The sequence below is a fragment of the Parus major genome, chromosome 15, assembly GCF_001522545.3.
Source record: "Parus major isolate Abel chromosome 15, Parus_major1.1, whole genome shotgun sequence".
Taxonomy (NCBI): Eukaryota; Metazoa; Chordata; class Aves; order Passeriformes; family Paridae; genus Parus; species Parus major.
In genome coordinates this window covers 9,694,327-9,713,807 of record NC_031784.1, presented here as the reverse complement: position 1 = coordinate 9,713,807, position 19,481 = coordinate 9,694,327, and the positions used below count along the sequence as shown (strand labels likewise).

Genomic DNA, 19,481 nt, shown 5'->3' with positions numbered 1-19,481 from the left:
TTAAGGATATATGTTCCCAAAAGGTGAAAGTTAATCATCTGCTGATCTGTTAACCTCTGTGCTGAGGATTGGTATAGAAAATGTCTCTAAGGAGAAGATAGAGGGATGTGTGGTGTGGAGGATGGTGTAAACATTTTGGTCATCCTTTCCTTCACACAGGCATCAACATCCTGGTGAAGTCCCGTGTGTTCCAGTACACGATGTGTGAGTAGGAGCAATGAGCTGTCTCTGCCTGGCTCCCTTGCTCATGTGGGTCTGGTGTGCTGTGCCTGCCAGCCCTCCAAGGACTTGGTGTGGCCTGAGCCGTGGTTCATGGATAAATTTTGGAGTTTTGGTGGAGAGGGAGGGAAGTTCTTCATTGTACCAGCAGCCTGGGCTCTCAGCTCTCATTCTGGAGAGGCTCCCTGGCTCACTGCACAACGCCCTGTGGGGCTGGTGCTGGAGGAGTCAGCTTGTTGCATTTAGGTGGGTTGGTAATCAGCTTTCCCAAAGCTTGGGGGTTTATCTTGCAGCTGAAGGATGCTGGATAAGGAAGTGCCTTGCCACTCAGCCACATTCTGTTTGCTCTCGAGGAGCTGTGAGCATCCTCACTGCTGGAGGGATTGTTTGGCAATCCTGTGAGGAGTCTGTGCTTCTCTTCTCTAGAGGAGACAGTGCTTCCTCCTGGTGCTTCCTGCTGGCTTCTAAATCATCTATTCCAACTCAGTAATTTGGGGTTGGGTTTGGATTTTTTTAGTTTTGGTTCTTTTTTAACATAAGGGCACTGCATCTGTTAAAGGCCTGGAGAAAGACATGGGGGAAGACTCCCAATTTATGAGTTCAATTTGTTCATTGAGTTGGAACCAGTGCCCCTGCCCACTTGTCCTATTTGTATTCTTTTTGTTAGCTTAAGAAATGGATATCCAGGAGTGGTTTTGCTATGGGTATTTCCTTTGTTTTCCAGACACTGTGGTGGCTGTGAATGGAATTTGGATTCTTGTTGAAACCTTCATGTTGCAAGGTAGGAAACATCACAGCTTGTTCCTTGACTGTGGTGCTGGAGGATTGGAAAAAGGGAAGGCTTGAGAAAGCTGTTCTTGTGTCTTGCAGGAGGGAATTTCTTCTCCAGGAATGTCCCATGGAGTTACATAGTCTTCCTCACAAGTAAGCTGATGCTTCCCAACAGAGTGGTGTCGTTTCCTGAGGAGCTGGGAAGGGAATTGAAGTTGTAATTTAACCATGGCTGTAGAGCCTCCATCCAGAACAGTGGTGTGCCTGGCAGACATTGCTTTGTAGACTTTATTGGAGAGAAATCTCTGTGAACACAGGAAAATGTGTTGATTGGGAGGGGAAAAGTCTCTTTGGCACCTCACTGAGAATGAGGAGGATGGGTGGGGTCTGTTAAACCCCTGTTCAGAAATCCTTTAAAATCCCCACACATCCACAAGGACAGACCTTCCCATGAGCCTTTCCTGTGGTGCTGCTCATTCCTGATCCCTCTTGGTTTGCAGTCTATGGCGTGGAGCTGCTCCTGAAGACCACTGGGCTGGGGCCTGTGGAGTACCTGTCCTCAGGCTGGAATCTGTGAGTACACACTCATCTTTTTGGGTTGGAAACACCAACTTCTGAGCCAAGCCTGTAGAGAGAAGGCCATCAGCCAGCTCTTACAATTCTTCTGCCCCTGGCCTCGTGCATCTTCTCAGGCTGGAGCAGCACTGATCCCCCTTCTCTGCTGACGCACTGCTGCTGAATCATTGCTTACATCTATTTTATTTCATTTTTCTTTCCAGCTTTGACTTCTCAGTCACCCTGTTTGCATTTTTGGGGCTCATGGCACTGGCCTTTGACATGGAGCCCTTTTACTTCATCGTGGTCCTGCGACCCCTCCAGCTGCTGAGGTGAGGTGGGAAAGGCTGGGATAGGGGGATTCCAGAGAGCAGGTGGGAGAAAACAGCTTTGTTTTCCATCAGTCCCACTGGGGACTGAGCTCCTCAGCAGGAGAGGGCAAGGACTGCTCTGTGGGAATGTGACCGTGGCAAACAGGAATTGCGTGGGGTAATGAGATTAGCCCGAGTTATCAAAACGAACGATAACAAAAACTTGGGATGGGATATGAAAACCCCGTGCTTTGGAGCTTAAGCTGATCTCTAATAGAGATCAAGGGATTTACTGGGGGCAGATTATCCTGTGTCTGCCTTCGTGGGGTTCTTACACCTCCTCTAAATTGTCTGATGCTGTTCAGAGAAAAGCTTTTTCTGTCAGGGTGAGATGGTCTGAGCCAGTTTAATAATTTCCATTGAATTACCAGAAATTACAGTTTTCAAAGGATGCTGCTTTCTAGGGTGAAGTACTGCCCTGTTCTAGCTGCATCTCACACTCAGAGCAAGACCATGGCCTGGAGCCTCTCTGCAGTTCAGGGAGCTGGGGCTGATTAACCCTCTCATGTCGAGGTACACTCACCTTCACAAACACCTCCAGAGCCACAGGGGGAAGGGATTTGAGGCAAAATGTTTCATTAAAAACAAGCTAATGTAATTTAGCTCTTCACTGAGGATTTTAAAAACACTTCATGACACTCAAGAGGGGAAAAAAAAAAATAATGTTTTCTCTGTTCCTCCCCTGCCAAAGCCTGTTTGGCAGCTGTGTTTCTCTGTAAAGGCTGATGGGGTTGCCAAATCTTAAATTAGCAGGCACAGTGCAGTTTTCTTTCATCAATTTTTATTGGGTCATGGTGGAAACACAGAAAAGCTTCTGTCTGGGAGAAGCAGGAATGAATCCTGACCCTGTACATGGGACTAGTGTAAGTTCTTACAGTTTTTAGGAGTTTTAAATAACTGTTTTTGCATCATGCCATGTAAAATGACAGCCTTTTCCCCCCTGGCATCCTCAGTCCTGTGAACAGTGTCAGGAACATTCCAGTGGGACAGCAGGAAGGAGAGCAGAGACCACTTGAGCAAGAGCAGTGAGCTGTCAGGAAACCTCACTGCCATTGACCTGGGAGGTAGAGAGAGCTGGGATTCTCCTTTTAGCTCTTTCCCCAACACCAGGAATGCTGCAGGGTGTGGGTAACTCCTGGCCTCTCCTTTCAGGCTGTTCAAACTGAAGAAACGCTACAGGAACGTCCTGGACACCATGTTTGAATTGTTCCCTCGCATGGCCAGGTACCAACTTCTGCTCTTTGGGTGATGGCAGGGAGAGGGGAGTGAGTGTTTGGGGTCAGGACAGGGACCTGGCCAACCTGCTTGAAGGGATTTTTGCTCTGATCTGTCAGTGGGTAGTTACTGATTCTTCTTAACCACTGGAGTGTTCATCCTCCAATTCCTTGGAGCAGCAACACCCCAGCACCCTGGGCCTCCTCCTACTTTTGTGTTTGGAGGATAACCGAGTCCCTGCTTGTTTTTATTCATCTCCCCCATCCCAGCTCTTGCTGAGAGATGAAGCCCATGTGGGAAGCACAAATCCCCCCGGCCCCAGGTGTTCCCCTGTGCTCAGCAGGGCCCCTGGGGAGCAGTATTGTGAAATGATGGGGCAGAGGGAGCCTGGGGCTGGACTGGGGCCTCCTCAGCCCTGCTGCCCTTGCAGGAGGCCCGAGTTGGCTGCAGAGCCCTGCTCTTGGCACAGCCCCTGCCAAGTCTGAGGATGTGGAGAGGGCAGAAACAGTGTGTGGTGTTCTTTATGAAAGGAGCTGTGGAGAGAAGTTTATTTAACAGCAAAGGACAGGCTGGGAGGGAGTCCAGGCCGCTCTTTGGTTTCTCTTCAGCGAGTGGCAAGCTCCTTGTCCAAGGGCTCCCTGAATGAGAGCAGGCCAAGAGCTGCAGAGCCACAGCAGCAGGGAGGGCGAGCTGGGCTTTCCAGTGCTGCTTCCCATCCCTTGAAGTTCCTCCCAGAGCAACCAGCCTAGGATTTTGTGTTTCCCTGCCTTAGCAACTCTCCAGCAGCACAGTGCTCTTTCTGTTTCTGCCTCCAGCCTGGGTTTAACCCTGCTCATCTTCTACTACTGCTTTGCCATCGTTGGCATGGAGTTCTTTGCTGGCGTGGTCTACCCGAACTGCTGCAAGTGAGTAGCTCAAATTCAGCCCCTCAACAGCACTTCTGGTGCTCAGCCAGCAGCAGGGAGCTCTGGCAGCTCCATTTCCCTGTGGAGAAGTGGCCAGAGGATGGGACTGAATGGGGTTTTGTAGCTAAGGCAACACGTGGCAAAAATCCAGGAGATACTTCATTTCTCTTGCCCCATGACTGGAAGTGTCCAAGGCCAGGTTGGATGGGGCTTGGAGCAACCTGGAATGGTGGGAGGTGTCCCTGCCCGTGGCAGGGGGGGAAGCTGGATGAGCTTTAAGGCCCTTTCCTACCCAAACCATTCTGTTTCTATAATGCCAGAGTTGCTTGTCCAGCAACAAATTCACCCAACATAAATTCACCTGGTCCTGGACTCTGAGCTGTTCCCTTTTCACTTTTAATGATGGCAGAACTCTTGGAAATGCCAAGCTTGAAGGGTGTGAGCCAAGGAGCTCAAACTTGCAGTTTCTCTGGTATAATACTTGCTGAATGATTTGAAAGACTCCGTGTGCTCCCTGAGCTGTGAAAGAGAGAGGATTCCTTCCAGAGGACAGGACAAGTGTTGGCCAAGAGGCAGAAATTGCAGAAATTGCCACTCTTATTTCCACCTTCTAGAGGGGCTGGTATTTATATCTTTTTAGATTTCCCTTGCTTTTCCAGTCTCTGCTGATTCTTTGTCCTGTTTTCTCTGACCAGCACAAGCACAGTCGCAGACTCCTACCGCTGGGTGAACCACACAGTTGGCAACAGAACAGTTGTGGAAGAAGGTTATTACTATCTCAACAACTTTGACAACATTCTGAACAGCTTTGGTAAGGGCACTTTTGTCCCTAGGAAAGCTTATCCTGTGTTCCTGCAGAGCTGGATGGCTCTGTAATGCTGTAATGCTGATGTGAGCCCGGGACTCTCCCAGGGAGTCCTGCTAATGCACCTCACTCAGCATCCTGCTCCTGTCTGGAGAGCTCCAGCTGCCTGATTGTGCCAGCCCTGCTCTGCAGGGTAAGCAGAGGTCTCTCAGAGCCAGCTGGAAGCCAGCAGATCTGTTCTGGCTGCTGGTCAGACCAGAGGTGTGTAAGGAGGGCATTAAATCACTGCCCTTCTGAAGAACCAGCAGCAGTGCCTCTCTTTAAACCCTCTAATGAGGAATAGTTTCAATGTGTTGATTACTCTCCATGATTTTTCTTAATGTGTGAGCAAAATGTTTGTCTCCTGGAGATTTCAGAGCTCCCTGGTGAAGAGTCAGGTCTGGTTTCTTTAAGAAACAGAGATGAAGCCATGCTGCAGGTTCCGTGGGTCTGACCCCCTTTGTCTGAAGTAATTGCAGTGGGGAGGGTCTGAGTGCTCTCTGGATTTGCTCTCTTTATTCAGACTTTGCTGTCTTGTGTCAGTCTTCCCTGTCAGACACTTTATCTAAAAACCAGTGTGAAACAGGTCAGGATGGATAAAACAATTAGCTGTGTGTGTTTTCTCCCTCTTCTGTGCAGTGACACTGTTTGAGCTGACGGTGGTCAATGACTGGTACATCATCATGGTGAGTGAGCCCTGCAGGCAGCACAGACTCTGCCAGCTCAGGCACACCTTCCACACCACCACTGCTTTTCTTCCCATGGTGACTTTTGGTCCTGGCTGTTGGGAGGCATTTGGCCCCTGCCATGCTACTGGGCACCTTTTCAGCCTTCACAGGCTGGACAGACAAAGTCACCCTGTGCTCCAGTTTGTCACCCTGTGCTCCAGTTTGTCACCCTGCTGTCCAAGCTGTGTTCTCGTGGCACAGTGGCTCTTACAGCCACCTGGTTTGGATGTTCTGTGTGTTTGCCTGTAGGAACATCTCTTTTTAGCTGCAAGAACCTGTTTGGGAATTGCACAGGCAGTCCCTGGGGCCCGAGTGTTCGTGCTGCTTTGTGCCTGTTGACAAACAGCTAACACTGCCTCTCCCTTCTTTTGTGCACTGCTCACTTCTTCCCTCTCCTCTTTAGGAAGGGGTGACATCCCAAACCACTCACTGGAGCCGTCTGTACTTCATGATCTTCTACATTGTGACCATGGTGGTGATGACAATCATCGTGGCTTTCATCCTGGACGCTTTTGTCTTCCGCATGAACTACACCCGGAAGAACCAGGATTCAGAAGGTCAGAACTGAGGCCTGGCCAACCTACAACGTTGTGTTTTCTCTCCCTGGAACTTTATCTCTAGGAGAGAATGGGATTGGCCAGGAAAACACAGATTTTTTAATTGTTTTTTCCTTTAAGCCTGACATTCTGAGCTAATTCTTTCGCTTTTTTGTGATACTCCTGTCTGGTCTTTCTGCTCTGCCCCTCATCTCTGCCCCAGAATTCCCCAAAAAGCATGTGTGGGTGTATTTATGTGGGTTTTATATATGTCTATATGTTTGTGTGCACACACACATACAAACTTAAACCACTTGAGCCATTTCAACCAAATTCTTTGAAAATGGGAAGTCTGTGTGCATTTCATTCGAGATTTCTAGGAAACCTTGCAATAATGATGTAGCAAAGCTCAATAATTTTCTTTAAACCAATTTCCCTTCCTCACTAATACACTCACTGATGGCAGGACGTGTCTCCAAGGTGATTTGGACTTCTTGCCATGACCTGGAGGACTACAGACACTGCCTGTCCATTCTTCCCACGTTTTCTGGTTGTACTTAGGCTGCTGACTCTGTGCTGGTTTTGGACATGCCTTCTCCTCTAGGAACTGGCAGTGACTGGGCTCTCCATCCCCCTCATCACTCACTATCCTTTTTCTCCTGAGCTGGGGGGTCTGAACTGCAGCTACCTTCCTGACCTGCTAATTCAGGTGCCAATGCCACACTAATGGCTTCCAGCCCTTCTCCTGCTGTTCCTTCACCTGAAGGCCACAGCCCCCCATTTTTACAGGTGCCAGAAAATCAAATCTGTGTGGCCCAGGAGCTGTTAATTAGGGAAACACTTGTTTGCACCCAGTTTGAAGGGAGCAGTGAAGGGCATTGGTCAGCCCTGGACTCCCAAGCCCTCTTAGGCAGGTGAAGGTCAAAAGGCAGCAACTCTTGTGTGATTATTTGATTTCTTAATTTACAGGTTAGCAAAAAAGCTACAAGATTTGTTTTTTTTTTAAGACACCAAGGAGCCTGATGAGAATAGTTTGAGTCAGAAGGTCTTCTAGCCCTACACACCAGTTAACTTTCTCCCTGCCTTACTGGGGGTTGAGCATATCCATGTTCTAATCCCAAAAGTAGGTACAGAGTGTACCTGACCTCTGGCTTGGCCCTGTGTGCTTTAGGCTTTGCCTTCCAAGGTTATTGCAGCAGCTGTTGAAGCAATGCTCATCTTGGAGACTTTTTTTTGTCTCTCTGTTTCTTCCCACTCCAGAAGATAATGGCATTGTGCTGGAGAAGGAGATCTCCAAGGAGGAGGTGATTGGCATAATTGAGCTGTACAAGAGGACTTCAGCTGCCACTGAAACAGCTCAGCTGCAGAAGATCGTGTTGCAGATGGACAAATACGGGGTAAGAGCACTGCAAGGTCTCACCTGCAGGAGAGGGAGGTGTGCCAGGCCACTTTGTCTGTCTGGAGACAGAAGATCTCTGGAGAGAGAAGATCCACCTGCCTGTGCAGTGTTGAGGGCTGAGCTGCTGGAGGGACTCTGCACAAAATGTTGCTGCTCTAGAAAAGCAGCAGCTGCTCCTTGCTTAGCCTTGACAAAGGCTCATCCCTGCTGCCTGCAAACTTCCCTTAGAGCTGTCCTGGCCCCTTCCTGACTGAAGAAAAGCATATTTATTTTTCCTCTAAGGAAGCCACTATCTCATAATTCTCCTGCCTCTCTCTGTGCCATCATGCACTGAGGTTTGGACAGTCCTGGGGCATTATGCAGCAGCATGATGGCATTGATCCCAGGTCTTTCCTTTCTCCATGGCACTGCTTATATTTCCATTCTAAAACATGGGAAATGAGCTCTTGTCTCAGAACTGTTTTCTCATGCAGCTGGGAAGAGCTGAAGTGGTTGTTGTAATAATGACCATTGTACCCCTGAGTCACCATGATGCAGGGAGGTGCTGCAGCCTCTCAGGTGACAACAGGAGGAGCCTGGGGTAGTCTGAGCTCATCAGTGGGTGATGGGTGTCCACAGGAAGCATGCCTGAAGTTCCAGGACAGATGCAGCTGCTCAGTGACTGATGAATGTCTCTTTTGGTGTTTCCTCCTCCTTGCCCCAACTCTTTAGCAAATGTCAACGGTGTTTCTGGGACGCAGGTCGAGGACCAAGAGTGATCTGAGTATGAAGATGTATGAGGAGGAGATACAGGTATGTGAGCCTGAGCTGGAGCTGAGCCACCAGGTCTGTGGTGAGAACATTCCCTGGATTAACAACCCATCCTTTCAAGCACTGGGGACTGCTTTCCTCTGAGGCCAGGGCTTTGTGAAACCACAGAGCACATCAGAGCTCCTCAGTGGGTGCAGGTGTGTCAGGCCAGGCACAGAAACCACGCTGGGGGTGTGCACAGGCACTTGTGCTTTGCTGAGCTGCCCTGGGCTCCCCGGGTGTCTGCTGGGGCTTGGCTGCTGAGCACAGGGCTCTTAAACCTCTGGAATGTGCTTGAGCTTGGGTGTGTCAGTCTGACACAGAAACCAGGGCTTGTCCCAGGCAGGGCTGCCTGGTTTGCAGGATGAGCAAGATGGGAGACAAGTAAATCAGCAGATTCCCTGGGTTTTTAGCACCTTCCTGCCAGTGCCATCCGTGGTCAGGAGCTTTCTGCCATGGGTTTGGTCACTGTCCTGCCAAAGGCAGTTGAAGGTCATGGGCTAATGTAATGATCAGTGCTGAAAGAATTAGCCTTGTAACCATTTGAGTCTGCCCTTTGTTTCCAGAGAAGAGACTGGGGATGAGTCTTGAGCCCCCCTGAGGAAAATGCACATTATTTACCATTTACATTATTTACCATTTACATTATTTACCATTTACATTATTTACCATTTACATTATTTACCATTTACATTATTTACTGGGTCATCTGCAGAGAAACTCTCTGCCTGTTCTGCTTGGTCTGTGCCTGAGGTTTGGTACATCCTGGCACACCCTGGTGCTGCCCAGCACCAGGAGAGCTCTGCAGGCCCCAGACATGGGAGCAGCTGTACTCAAGCCCTGGGTGTTCAGGAGGGACATCCTGAGGGGAGGGATGTTGGCTTGGGCTGTGGGTGGCGAGGTCTCGGTGCACCCACCACAGCCATGCTGCAGTTAGCTGGGTTGTTCCAGGAATTCAGGATCTATCCAGGGCTTTGGAAAGAGCCCTCTGTGCCTGAAAACAGGTGGCCTCACTTGGCAGAGACAGGAGGCTCTGCCCTTTTGGGGTGTGTGGGGCACAGCCTGATCCCTGCCTGTTTACTCCCCTGCTGCAGGAGTGGTACGAGGAGCACTCCAGGAAAGAGGAATCTCAAACACCAGTGCAAGAGCCTGCATCTGCTTCCAGCAGCTCTCTGAAGCCCCCAAGCCTCCGACAACGCTCCCAGACTGTCATTTAGGCCTAGCTAACGCGAGCCACCTTCTATGCAATAACCTAGAGTATTCCTCCCCAGGCTGTATTTTGGGAGGGTGTATATAGATCTGTCAGTGTACCAGTGTAGGGATCAAATCTCGCCCCAGCAGTGGTTGCTGAGAAGCCAGAGGCCTGGGGGGCTGTGGGGAAGGCTGCTGCACACAGATGGAGTGTGATGCCATGCTCAGCACATCTGGGCAGAGCAGAGCCCTTGTCCCTCTGAGCCCTTTCCCAGGCTCCAGCTCCTGCTGCTTGTCTTACCACTAACAGACCTTGGGGAAAGGGATGTGTAATCCATTAACAGCAGGGAATTCGCTGAGTTACATAGTCAGGCCCTTTTGGAAGATCCCTGTTGCTCAAAGGGTACCATTAACCTAGGGACAAAAGATCAGGGAGTGAGTTTTTGTTTCTTCTCCACCTTCCTTACGCAAAGAAAGGGGAGGTGGTGTGAGATCTCAGCACTTTGGAAGGGCAGCCTGCCCTCCCCCTCCTTTTTGGCACACCTAGATGCACTCCCTGTAGTAGCTGCAGCTCTGATTACTGAATTTCGCTGTCCCTGAGCAGTTCTGAGGCAGAGCTGAGGGCCAGCACCTCATGTTATGACCACAGGTGGGACAGGGCTTTGGAGACTCTCTCTGCTGTACCTGCATTGCTGCTGGTCAGTCCTGCCCATGGCACTGCCTGGCCTTGGGGTCACCTCTGCAAACCCCAGAGCTCCTGGCTGTGTTCAGGGAGGGGGATTCTGCAGGGTGATGTGGCTGTTGGGCTCTGCCACCTGCCCTGTACAACCTCCCTGGCTGGTCCTTAGCTCGGATAAATGGCTGGGAATAGTGGAAGGTTTTGCAGCTCCAAGTTGGGATTTTTCTGGCTGGCTCTGGGTTAAGGAGAGCTCCTGGGCATTGCACAGTCCTGCTGGTCAGTCCTCAGTCCAGCTGAGCGAGTCCCAGCTCAGAGTGGGGCTCCTCCCTTGCAGGAATGTTTCTCAGTCAGATCTTGGGAAGATCCACTGAAGAGCTCTGCTGTTCCCCTGGATTTTGGATGCAGGAGAAGTGTGGAAGACAAGGATTCTTCTCACCTGTCTGCTTTTCTGCACCTGAGAGCTGAGGGATGAGGAGGAAGGGAGGAAAAAGGGATCCCTTCCCAGCTCTGCCACTTTTGTGGGATTGTGGCACTTGTGTCATCAATTATTAACATTTGTCTCTCCAGGTCCCTCTTTTCCCTGTCAGCACTGGAAGCTCTGAGGGCTGGAAGTCCCTGGCAGCTGCCAGCTTCCCTCATCTCTTGCTGTTTGATCTTCTCTTGGGTTCAGACTAAGAGTGGAGCTTTCTGGGGAGGCTTCCTCCCTCCTCCAGGTGCACCAGGCAGTGGGACATGTGTCCCCATTCCCTTTGTCCCTCATGCCTGTCCTTTCCTTGGTGGCCTCACCTCGTGGCACAAGGACAGCAGGAGAGGGCTGATCCTACCTGGGCAGCTCAGGAGCATTTCCTGGGTGGGTGAGACTTTCAGAGGGAGCCAAGACAGAGCTGCTTCTGGAAATCTCTCCCTCCATGGCACGGTGGGAGCATTTGGAAGCTTTCCAGGCAGCACACACGCACCAGTGGCTGCTCCCAACCTTTGCCAAATTCCCTGGGTGCCTCGTGGTAACTCGTTGTTTCCTTTCTGGATACTTGCAGGTATGAAACTCCTTCTGAGCTGACCCGTGAAGGACTTTAAAGGGCTGTTTTCCAAACCATAAATTCACCCCCAGGTTAACAAGCAGTGCAGTTGTTGCTCTGCGTGGAGTCGCAGCCCGGGAGGTTGATCCAGATTAGTCCTGGAGCTGCAGGAGATGGTGTTTATTGTGCTTTAAGTTGTGGGCAGGGAGAATGAGCATTATGAAGGTTAGTGGGGGGAAAAATGTGGCTGTGTTTAATCTCCACATTCCCCTACAGCCGACTTCTGCTGGCAGAGCTGTCAGTGACATTTTCATTTTTGTTTTGGGCGTTTTCTGGGTGTGAAAGGAGCTGTGGCTTTCAGCTGTGGTGAGGAAGGCACTGCTGATCATGCAATAAAGGGCTCCCTGGAGGGCTGGGGGTCAGGGTGCTGCCTCCAAGGTGTTGATCCTCCCCCACACACCCGCTCTGTTCATTATTTTTGTAAAACCAAGGAGGGTGGCAGGAGTTAGCTTCTTCCATATGACTTTGGAAGGAAACACAAGTTTGAGTACGGGGCATCCCCTTCTATTTATCCTCCTCTCCCTCCCCCGACACACAGACTGACGACGGAGACAATCATTTTGTAGGGAGCAAGGGAGGAAGCACTGCAGGATTTTGTATGCTGGTGTTTTGTTTATAAAAAAACCCTGATTTTATGGACGTGTCTGTCAGATGTTCTCTAGATTTTTTTCAGGCGCACTAATAAAGAGCATCCTCGGCTTCGTAAAGGCAGCGGCTTCCTTTCCTCCTTCCCGTGGTGTTCCAGAGGTGGGGTTTGGCCAGGCTGGAGCATTTCCAGTGTTTGAAGAGGAGCCTGCCCGCCCTCTCCGGTGGCAAGTGCTTGTGTTGGGAATATTTTGCCTGCATGCCCTGCTGAGCTGCTCTGCATTCCTGTCCCAGGACGTTACAGAGCCTTCCCTTCCCTTCTGCCTTCCCCCTGCCAGGGGGAAACGTCAAGAAAACACTTTCAAAGTTGTGTTTTCTAGAGCTGCCCCGGTGCAGTGTTGAGGCCAGAAGGGGTGTTTGACCCTGCACCTCTGTCCTGGGACGTGGGCCAGGGTTTTTCGATTGCTTTAGCCCTGCTTGTGGCAGGAAGTGGGTGTTGTGGCCCAGAGCAAGTTCTGGACAGAGCCAATGGCTGCAGGCACAAGGGAGTGTTATTTTCTTGTGAAAGCTGCTGGTATCTGTTAGAAAAAGGAGAAATGCTCCAGGCCCAGGAGGAAAGGAGGAGGAACCAGGTCTAACAGTTGTGGTGTTTGCCCAACACCCCCTCTCCCGTGGGGCAGGGATGTGGTTGTCCCTCTGGAGTGACAATTTGCTTTCCAGCCTGTGTCCTGTGGACCCTCCAGCTGGGAGCAGAACCATCCCACCCATTCCATTCTCCTGGCACTGTGCAGGATTCCCTGTCCCCAGGGACTGAGCCCGTGCTGTGGCCATTCCCAGTGTGACAGCATGTGACTGCTCTTGGGACATCAGCTACTGGAAACCACTTCCCACCCCCTTGGGAAAAACAGCTCTGGGTGTCCCAGGCTCCTGGCTGTTCCCTCTCCCCTCCAAAGGCTCTGTGCTGAGTAAGGGCTGTGTCACACCAGCACAGAACAGGAGGAACGGCCCTTGCAGCAGCCAGAAGTCAAGGTTGGGTTTGTGGGGGGTTTTATTTATTTTTTATTGCAACATTTTTACCGTGCCTAAATCTAGTCCTGACAGAGGTCAACACTGTGTGTGGAAACCTCCAAGTCCTTTCCTACAGCTCTGCCCACCCCAGGAGGAGGTGAAAAGTAGGATCTGAAACTCAGGTTGAAAAACATGACTAAAAAAAGCAGGGGAAACCAGCCTCCCTTGGTTTGGTGTTTGTTTTTCCCTCAGGCTTTGCTTGCACTGAACCCAGTGTGGCCCTGGAGCACCGTGTGCCCTTAACCCTGTCTGGCTGTGCCCTGTCTGCTGTTCCAGGCCAACGGGGACAGTCCTTCCCAAGGACAAAAGTGTGCCTGGGCCTTGGCAGTCCCCTGTGCAGCAGAGCTGCCCCAGCTGTGTCCCACAGCACGGCGTGGAGCTCACCAGGGGAAGGTGGAGCAGCTGAGGAGGCAAAACTGCTGCTGTGCCCCTGAGCTGGAGCCTCCCCACCCTCTGCTCCTGCCACTGCCACCAGACACAGCTGAGGTTTTGACGTGGCTCCCACCCAGAGTTCTTTAAACTGCGGGGATTAGAGAGCGAGGAGAGGCTGTGGGCACCGGCAGCTCCTTCCCCGCAGGGGCCGAGGGCTGGGCTGGCACCTCCAGCACGGTGAGGTGCCCTTGTCCCCCCGCCAGGGCCGGGAGGGGACAGCGAGACCCCAGTGCGGTGGGGAGGCAGAGCGAGATCCAGGGCTGGATCTGCCGGGGCGGCTCAGGGCGTGGAGAAGTGGATCACCCTGAACTCGGTGAGCAGGGCCACGCACAGGAACAGCAGGTAGTAGGCGATGAGGCAGACGCCATAGGCCTTTCCCAGCTGGAAGCACTGCGCCGGCACCGTCACGAAGGAGAACACCAGGCTCAGCCCCAGCGCCCCGGCCAGCACCCACACCAGGGGGCTGTCAGGCTCCAGCTGTGGGGAGATGAGGGTGATGTGGGGTGACACCGGCGTCCTGCTGCCAGCCCGGCCTGTGTCACCGTGTCACGCAGCCCTACCTTCACCAGCGGCTGGCTGCTGGTCATCTGCAGCAGGCAGCCCAGCCCCACGCCCACCAGGATGTCTGGAGCACGTTCAGGATGGACACACAGCACAGGAGAGCTCCAGGGAGCACAGCCCTCTGCCCCACATCCTCCTCCTTCCTGCACCTCCTGGCTAAAGCGTTCTCTCTCTGTGCTGAATACAACCCTGAGCGCTCCAGGAGAGGCTTCAGCCCGCTCTGGGCACCACCCAAAACCCACCAGAGCGAGGCACAGCCCCCTCCCCTCCTTCCCTTTGGCACATCCCAAATCTCCATCCCAAACTCCTGCCCTGCTGGGGCAGCTGTGGGGACAGGGGGACGCTGCTGGCTCTGTCCCTGCCACCCCCAAATCCCTCAGTGTCCCCTTGCACTGTGGGGTGTGCCAGCACCGGGGGCACTCCGGGATGGTCCTGCCCAGCTCCTCCCCAGGGATCCCGCAGCATGAGGAAACTGGGGCTGCTCCTGCCCCATGTGCCACCACCCTGGCATGCTCAGGATACTGAAGATGATGCCCCCGAAGCAGGCAGAGAAGGCCATGCGAGGATAGCCCTGCCGGGCCATGGTGAGGTCGGAGAAGGTGTCTGTGGAGGGAGAAAAGGAGACCTTGAGGATGGCAGGGGGACCCCAGGGTGTGCCAGGGGGGCACTGGGGAGCAGCAGAGCCCTCACCACCGATGCTGTTGCCCCAGGCCAGCAGTGTCAGGCCCAGCACGGTGTTGCTGAGCTGGAAGATGATGCCCAGGGTCCGCAGGATGTTCACCAGCTCCGTGGCTGCGGCGTTAATCCACATGGCACTGGCCAAAAAGCCAAGGAAAGCAAACACCTGACAGGAAGAGGAACAGGCTGGTCCCTGTGTGCATCACCCAGGACCCTGCACACCTCCTGGCATCCCTCTTGAAGACTTGGCAACTGGGAGGGAGGCCCAGCTTCCTGCTGTGCCCCAGCACCCTCAGCCCAGTCTGGAGCAGGCTGTGCTGGTCCCTGGTGGGTGTTCAGGGTGGGGGGACACCTTACACAGTGATACTTGGGTGGCTCCTCATTGCTTGTGCTGATGAAGATGATGAGGGCCAGGGCAGAGGCAACCAGTGTGACCAGGCCCCAGACTGGGAAGATGCCCTGGATCTGGTACAGCCCATCTGCACAGGGTGGGGAAAGGAGGCATCAGAGAGGCTGGGACAGGATCCCACCAGGCTTGAGGCTTTCCCTAGGCAGGCCAGGCCTGCTCCATTTTCCCCCAGGGTGCTGGGGACCCCCAGCCCCCCACCCTTGTGAGGGTATATCCAGCTGCAAACACAGCTTGGCTCTCCCCTGCCCATCCCTCCTCCCCACAATGGGAGCCAGCTCTGACAGGCTCCTGCAGTCCCCAGGGCTTTGGTGGCCATCTCAGCCCTGTCCCATTCTGGAAGCTGGGACTGCCCCAGGCTCTCACAGGCGCCTGACTTCAGGGTGAGGACGCAGAGCAGGGGGCTGGTGAGGATGTGCAGGCAGTTGAGGGGTCTCCTCCAGTTCAGGTCATCCTTGTCGGGGTCCACAACGGGAACGGTGAGCAGCAGCACCAGCTCCACGGGCACCTGGCACAGGGGACACCCATCTGGGACACCCTGCGAGGTGCCCCATGACCTGCTCCCGACCCCACTGCCCCTGTGCCACCATCCCCACTGCAAAGCCCTGGGGGACAGAGCCCCAGGGGCCAGCAGGGATGGGGATGCCCCTTGGGGGTCTCCTCCTGGCTCGTGTTCCCCCCTGCTCACCTTGAAAGCCTTGAAGAGCCTCCAGTACCAGGGCTTCCTCCTCCACTTGCGGTAGTCCAAGGGGCTGAGGGCTGTGGTGAGGATGCGCAGGGAGGTCTCCTGGGAGGGCAGCAGGGGCCGGTACTCCTCCCCTGTGAGGGGCCACGGGGACTCAGTGGGGTGGGGGCTCCCTGTCCTCCCCAGCCCTTGCAGCATGGGGCTGCAGTTCCCTGTGTGTCCCCAGGGAGCTCCCCCTACCCCAGGGGCTCAGTCACACCTGCAGCAGCCTGGGGGGGCTCTGGGACCCCCGAGGACTGAGCAGAGGCAGCCCTGAGCCCACAGGGAACAGCGTACCATAGTCCCCACTGTTTGTGCCCGAGGGCTCCGGCTCTTCCACATCTGTCGGCATCTCTGGGGGGAAGAGGAGGGGGAAGGGGCACTGGAAGGGAACCCCAACACACCGGGGGTCCCATCCCAGCTGGGCAGCCCTTACCTGGCTCCCAGGGTCCGGGAGGGGCCAGCCCGTCCCCCCGCTGCCGCCGGTGGATCCAGGTGCAGAGCACCACGGTGAGCACGTAGAACACGTAGAGCCCCAGGTATCCTGAGATGGGGGAGTCATGGGGGGGTCACGGCACCCCCATCACCCCCAGGCTGCTCCCACCATCCCCAACTCCCACAGAGCTCACCCAGAGCCTCTCCCAGCCTGATCCTGCCCAAGTAGAGGACCACGAAGGTGACGAAGACGGCCACCATGTAGAAGATGACGTCCCTGAGGAAGGGCCTGGAGGCGGCCGTGAAGGGCTTGACCAGGGCGATGCCCCCGGCCACCACCGTGGTCACAAACACACCGGCACCTGCCAGCACAGAGGGACTCTCAGCACACGGGAACATCCCACAGCTCCCAAGTGCCACCCCATGAGGACATGGAAGTGGGGTCTCCCTACCAAAGATGGCCCCGATGGCCAGCCCCGCTGTCCGGGGGTCGGAGAAGGCCACCATAGCACTGAAGACATCAGGTGCCCCGTTCCCAAAGGCCAGGAATGTGACACCATGGAGAGGGGATGTCAAGGAAAAGGCCTGGTGTCCTCCTCCCCGTGGGGACTGTGTACTCCTGTCCAGTCCCAGCACATGACCACCTGTCCCACTGTCACCTCCAGATCACCCTCAGAACTGGTTGCCCCTGGCATGATGCTGAGGGGACTCAAAGTGACCCTGTCACGGCCACCTCCCCTGCCCTGTCCCCACACCCCTCCTGGCTGAGGGCCCCTGTGATTTGCCAAGGATACTGCCACGTTGTGGGACAGCTTCAGGTTGGTGGAGATGGCTGATAAATTGGGGCAGAAGCTGGAAGGGCAGAGAAGGAGACAGAGAGAGGTGATGGGGCTGCTTGGGGACCACGGGGCTTCTGGTCACTCTGGGGACAGTCCCCTCCTCTGCTGGGCCACTCACAACTTCTCTGCCGTCACACCGAGGATGATGAACAGGTACAGGAGCCAGAGAGCCTGTGGGGTCAGGGGTGGCACAGAGAGGGGTCACTGGGGTCCCCAGCACACCCCCCCACAGCAGAGCATCCCCAGCAGTGCTCTTTCCCGTCCTTACATAGAGGGTGACAGCCAGGGGCAGCAGCCGGGGTGGGAAGACGCAGAAGACCCCATCGAGGTAGTCGAGGAAGCCCCCGTCCAGCCGGCAGTCAGGGTTGCTCCGGATGAAGTGGCACCACTCGGAGCTGTTGTGCTTCCGAACCTCCCAGCACTGCGGGGCACAGGGGAGGCTGCTGGGCCGGGTCCCCCCGAGCTCCCACCGCCCCCACAAGGGCCGGATGGGGCTGCTTTTGGCAGGTCACTGTTAACCCTGCCTCAGTTTCCCCACCTGTGCTACATGTGCGTGGGTCGAGGGCTGTGCCAGGGCCAGCAGAGGTGGAAACCTTTGTCCCCACCCTGTCCTTGTCCCCACACAGCCCACACCCACCCCCGGCCATAGGAAGGCGCCGGCCTGGCAAGCAGTGAGGTTTTCGGAAGAGAAAACCAGCAGCGGAGGAAATCCTGGTGAGATCCCTGCTGCGATGGCGGGGTCATGGAAGCAGGGACGGGACGGGACCGCAGCACCCCGGCAGCACCCAAATCCCTCCCGGCGTCCCCCCCAAATCCCACCGCAGCCCCCAGACTTACATCCAGGCCCCGTCCGTGGCTCAGAGCATCCCCCCCGGGAGGAATCGTGTGCCCCACGTCCAGCAGCAGCGGGGTCCCGGCTGGCAGTGCCCCGGCCAGGCTGAGCACCCCGGCCAGCCCCGTGGCCCCCTGCCCCATGGTCCCCTGGCCCTGGTGGGGACAGCCCCGGGGAACACCTACCACCGGCAGCGGTCCCCGGGGGCCGAGAGCGGGGGCTGCCCCCGGGCCCCCATCCCGCGCTCCCCGGCCGGGGCGAGGAGGGGTTAAAAATTAATAATAAAATTGGAAATTATGATTAATGCTAAAAATAATAAAACGGATAAAAAGCAGAGCCCCCAGCGGGCAGGTTGAGCCCCGGCCGCCGCGCCGCGTCCCCGCCGGGGGGGTTCAGGCCGGGACCACCCCGATGGCAGGGAGGGGGAATGGCACCCGCACCCCACGGAGAAGGACCGGGGCACCCGGGGCACCCCCGAGGGCAGAGCGGGGACAGAGGGGCGGCGGTGTGGGTGGGGACGGGGACCCCGGGGGGGGTGTGGGGGATCCCGGGCGGGGATGCGGGGATGGATGGGGGTACCCGGGGACCCCAACCGCGGCGCGGCCCCACCGTGTCGGCGCGGCCCCGCTGCCGTGCGCGGGCAGCTGATCCCCAGCGCCCCCCCGCCTTAAAGGGGCCGCCACCCTCCGCCCTTAAAGCGACAGCGACGCTTTCCCACGCGGCTGGCGGCGGAGAGGGGACACACGGATCTCTGCCCCGTGCCGTCCCTTCAGGCCGGGACACCCACCCTGCGGGCTGCGCCCACCTACAGCCCCGCTTTGGGGTGACCCTCTGAGAACCAGCGGGCCCAGCGCGGGCGTGCCCGGGGATTGTGTCCCGTGATGGGGCGGCCTCGGGGGCTGTACAGACCCCCGTGCCGGTGGTCCTATACCCCACGGAGGAGCCGGTGCCCCTCTCCGCACCCGTGTCCCCAGCTCCAGGACAGCCCAGCCTCAACCGTGCCCCGTGCAGGCGCCATGTCCTGTTTGTGGGGTGCCGGTCGGCCCCCCTGGCCGGAGCCCCAGGATCCTAATGGGATTCAGAGATCCATTTCCCACCCTGGCCAGTTCCTTGCCGGAGCTGCATTCTGCCCCTCTCTCCGGAGAGAGGTGAAAGGAGGTGCACAAGGCAGGGGCTGCCGCGGCTGTGGGGCGCAAGGGAAGCGGCAGCACCCCGCGTGTTCCCCCTGCCCCGAACACGGGGACACGCCGGGGGCCGGGCTGCTCCCGCGGGGGGTCCCCGCGTGTTTCCCCAAAAGCGGGGCACGGCAGGGGCAGGGCGAGGGAACCTGCGCACATCTCCTGCGGGCGTGGCGCTGGGAGAGGCGGGATGGGAGCGTGGGTATGAGCGTGGGGTGGTGGGGCAGCACATGGGGGACGGGGGCTGATGTGGGGGGGCCCAAGGGGTCCCCACGGCCACAGAGCGGGGGGCGTGGCCACGCCAAAGCCCCGCCCCATGTGAGGCGTTAACACAGGCAGCGCTGTAGGGGCGTGGCCAATTCACGCCCCGCCCCCGGACAGAGCTTATCCCATTGGTACACGCGGCTCCATTGGGGGCGTGGCCTCTCACACGCCCCGCCCTCAAATGTGCCCCGCCCCATTACT

The 19,481-nt window shown here is 55.8% G+C and overlaps 2 protein-coding genes across 4 annotated transcripts in view; one reads left to right on the top strand and one right to left on the bottom strand.

The window, feature by feature from the left end:
• Window positions 1-11,985, top strand: part of TPCN1 (two pore segment channel 1) — a 40,685-nt gene extending 28,700 nt beyond the window's left edge. For 2 of the 3 annotated variants that reach the window (XM_033518297.1, XM_015644061.2), the window contains exons 14-26: window positions 160-204; window positions 944-1,000; window positions 1,090-1,143; window positions 1,491-1,563; window positions 1,770-1,877; window positions 3,069-3,140; window positions 3,947-4,036; window positions 4,732-4,847; window positions 5,520-5,566; window positions 6,012-6,165; window positions 7,405-7,541; window positions 8,255-8,335; window positions 9,427-11,985. In XM_033518297.1, coding sequence (XP_033374188.1) covers window positions 160-204; window positions 944-1,000; window positions 1,090-1,143; window positions 1,491-1,563; window positions 1,770-1,877; window positions 3,069-3,140; window positions 3,947-4,036; window positions 4,732-4,847; window positions 5,520-5,566; window positions 6,012-6,165; window positions 7,405-7,541; window positions 8,255-8,335; window positions 9,427-9,549 — 1,157 coding nt within the window. In that variant the 3' untranslated portion in view covers window positions 9,550-11,985. The remainder of the gene's footprint in view (window positions 1-159; window positions 205-943; window positions 1,001-1,089; window positions 1,144-1,490; window positions 1,564-1,769; window positions 1,878-3,068; window positions 3,141-3,946; window positions 4,037-4,731; window positions 4,848-5,519; window positions 5,567-6,011; window positions 6,166-7,404; window positions 7,542-8,254; window positions 8,336-9,426) is intronic. The other variant, XM_015644060.3, reaches the window with a different exon arrangement.
• A 908-nt stretch (window positions 11,986-12,893) lies between these two features.
• SLC8B1 (solute carrier family 8 member B1) lies at window positions 12,894-18,476 on the bottom strand. Its single transcript, XM_015644063.1, has 15 exons — window positions 17,844-18,476; window positions 17,275-17,427; window positions 17,125-17,177; window positions 16,962-17,019; window positions 16,620-16,725; window positions 16,362-16,529; window positions 16,169-16,276; window positions 16,030-16,086; window positions 15,697-15,827; window positions 15,375-15,516; window positions 14,960-15,081; window positions 14,615-14,768; window positions 14,447-14,527; window positions 13,924-13,988; window positions 12,894-13,840 (listed from the first exon to the last, which is right to left on the bottom strand). The coding sequence occupies exons 1-15, from the start codon at window positions 17,979-17,981 to the stop codon at window positions 13,643-13,645; spliced, it is 1,734 nt and encodes a 577-aa protein (XP_015499549.1). The 5' UTR covers window positions 17,982-18,476; the 3' UTR covers window positions 12,894-13,642.
• Between the last annotated feature and the right edge of the window lie 1,005 nt (window positions 18,477-19,481).

Excerpts from the sequence above, each read along its gene's own strand:
- SLC8B1 (XM_015644063.1), bottom strand. The coding sequence starts at position 17,981 with ATGGGGCAGGGGGCCACGGGGCTGGCCGGGGTGCTCAGCCTGGCCGGG. Across the intron at positions 15,517-15,696 it reads GGCTCTTCAAGGCTTTCAAG|GTGCCCGTGGAGCTGGTGCT; the intron begins GTGAGCAGGGGG and ends CCCCTGTGCCAG. Across the intron at positions 13,989-14,446 it reads CTTCGGGGGCATCATCTTCA|ACATCCTGGTGGGCGTGGGG; the intron begins GTATCCTGAGCA and ends AACGTGCTCCAG.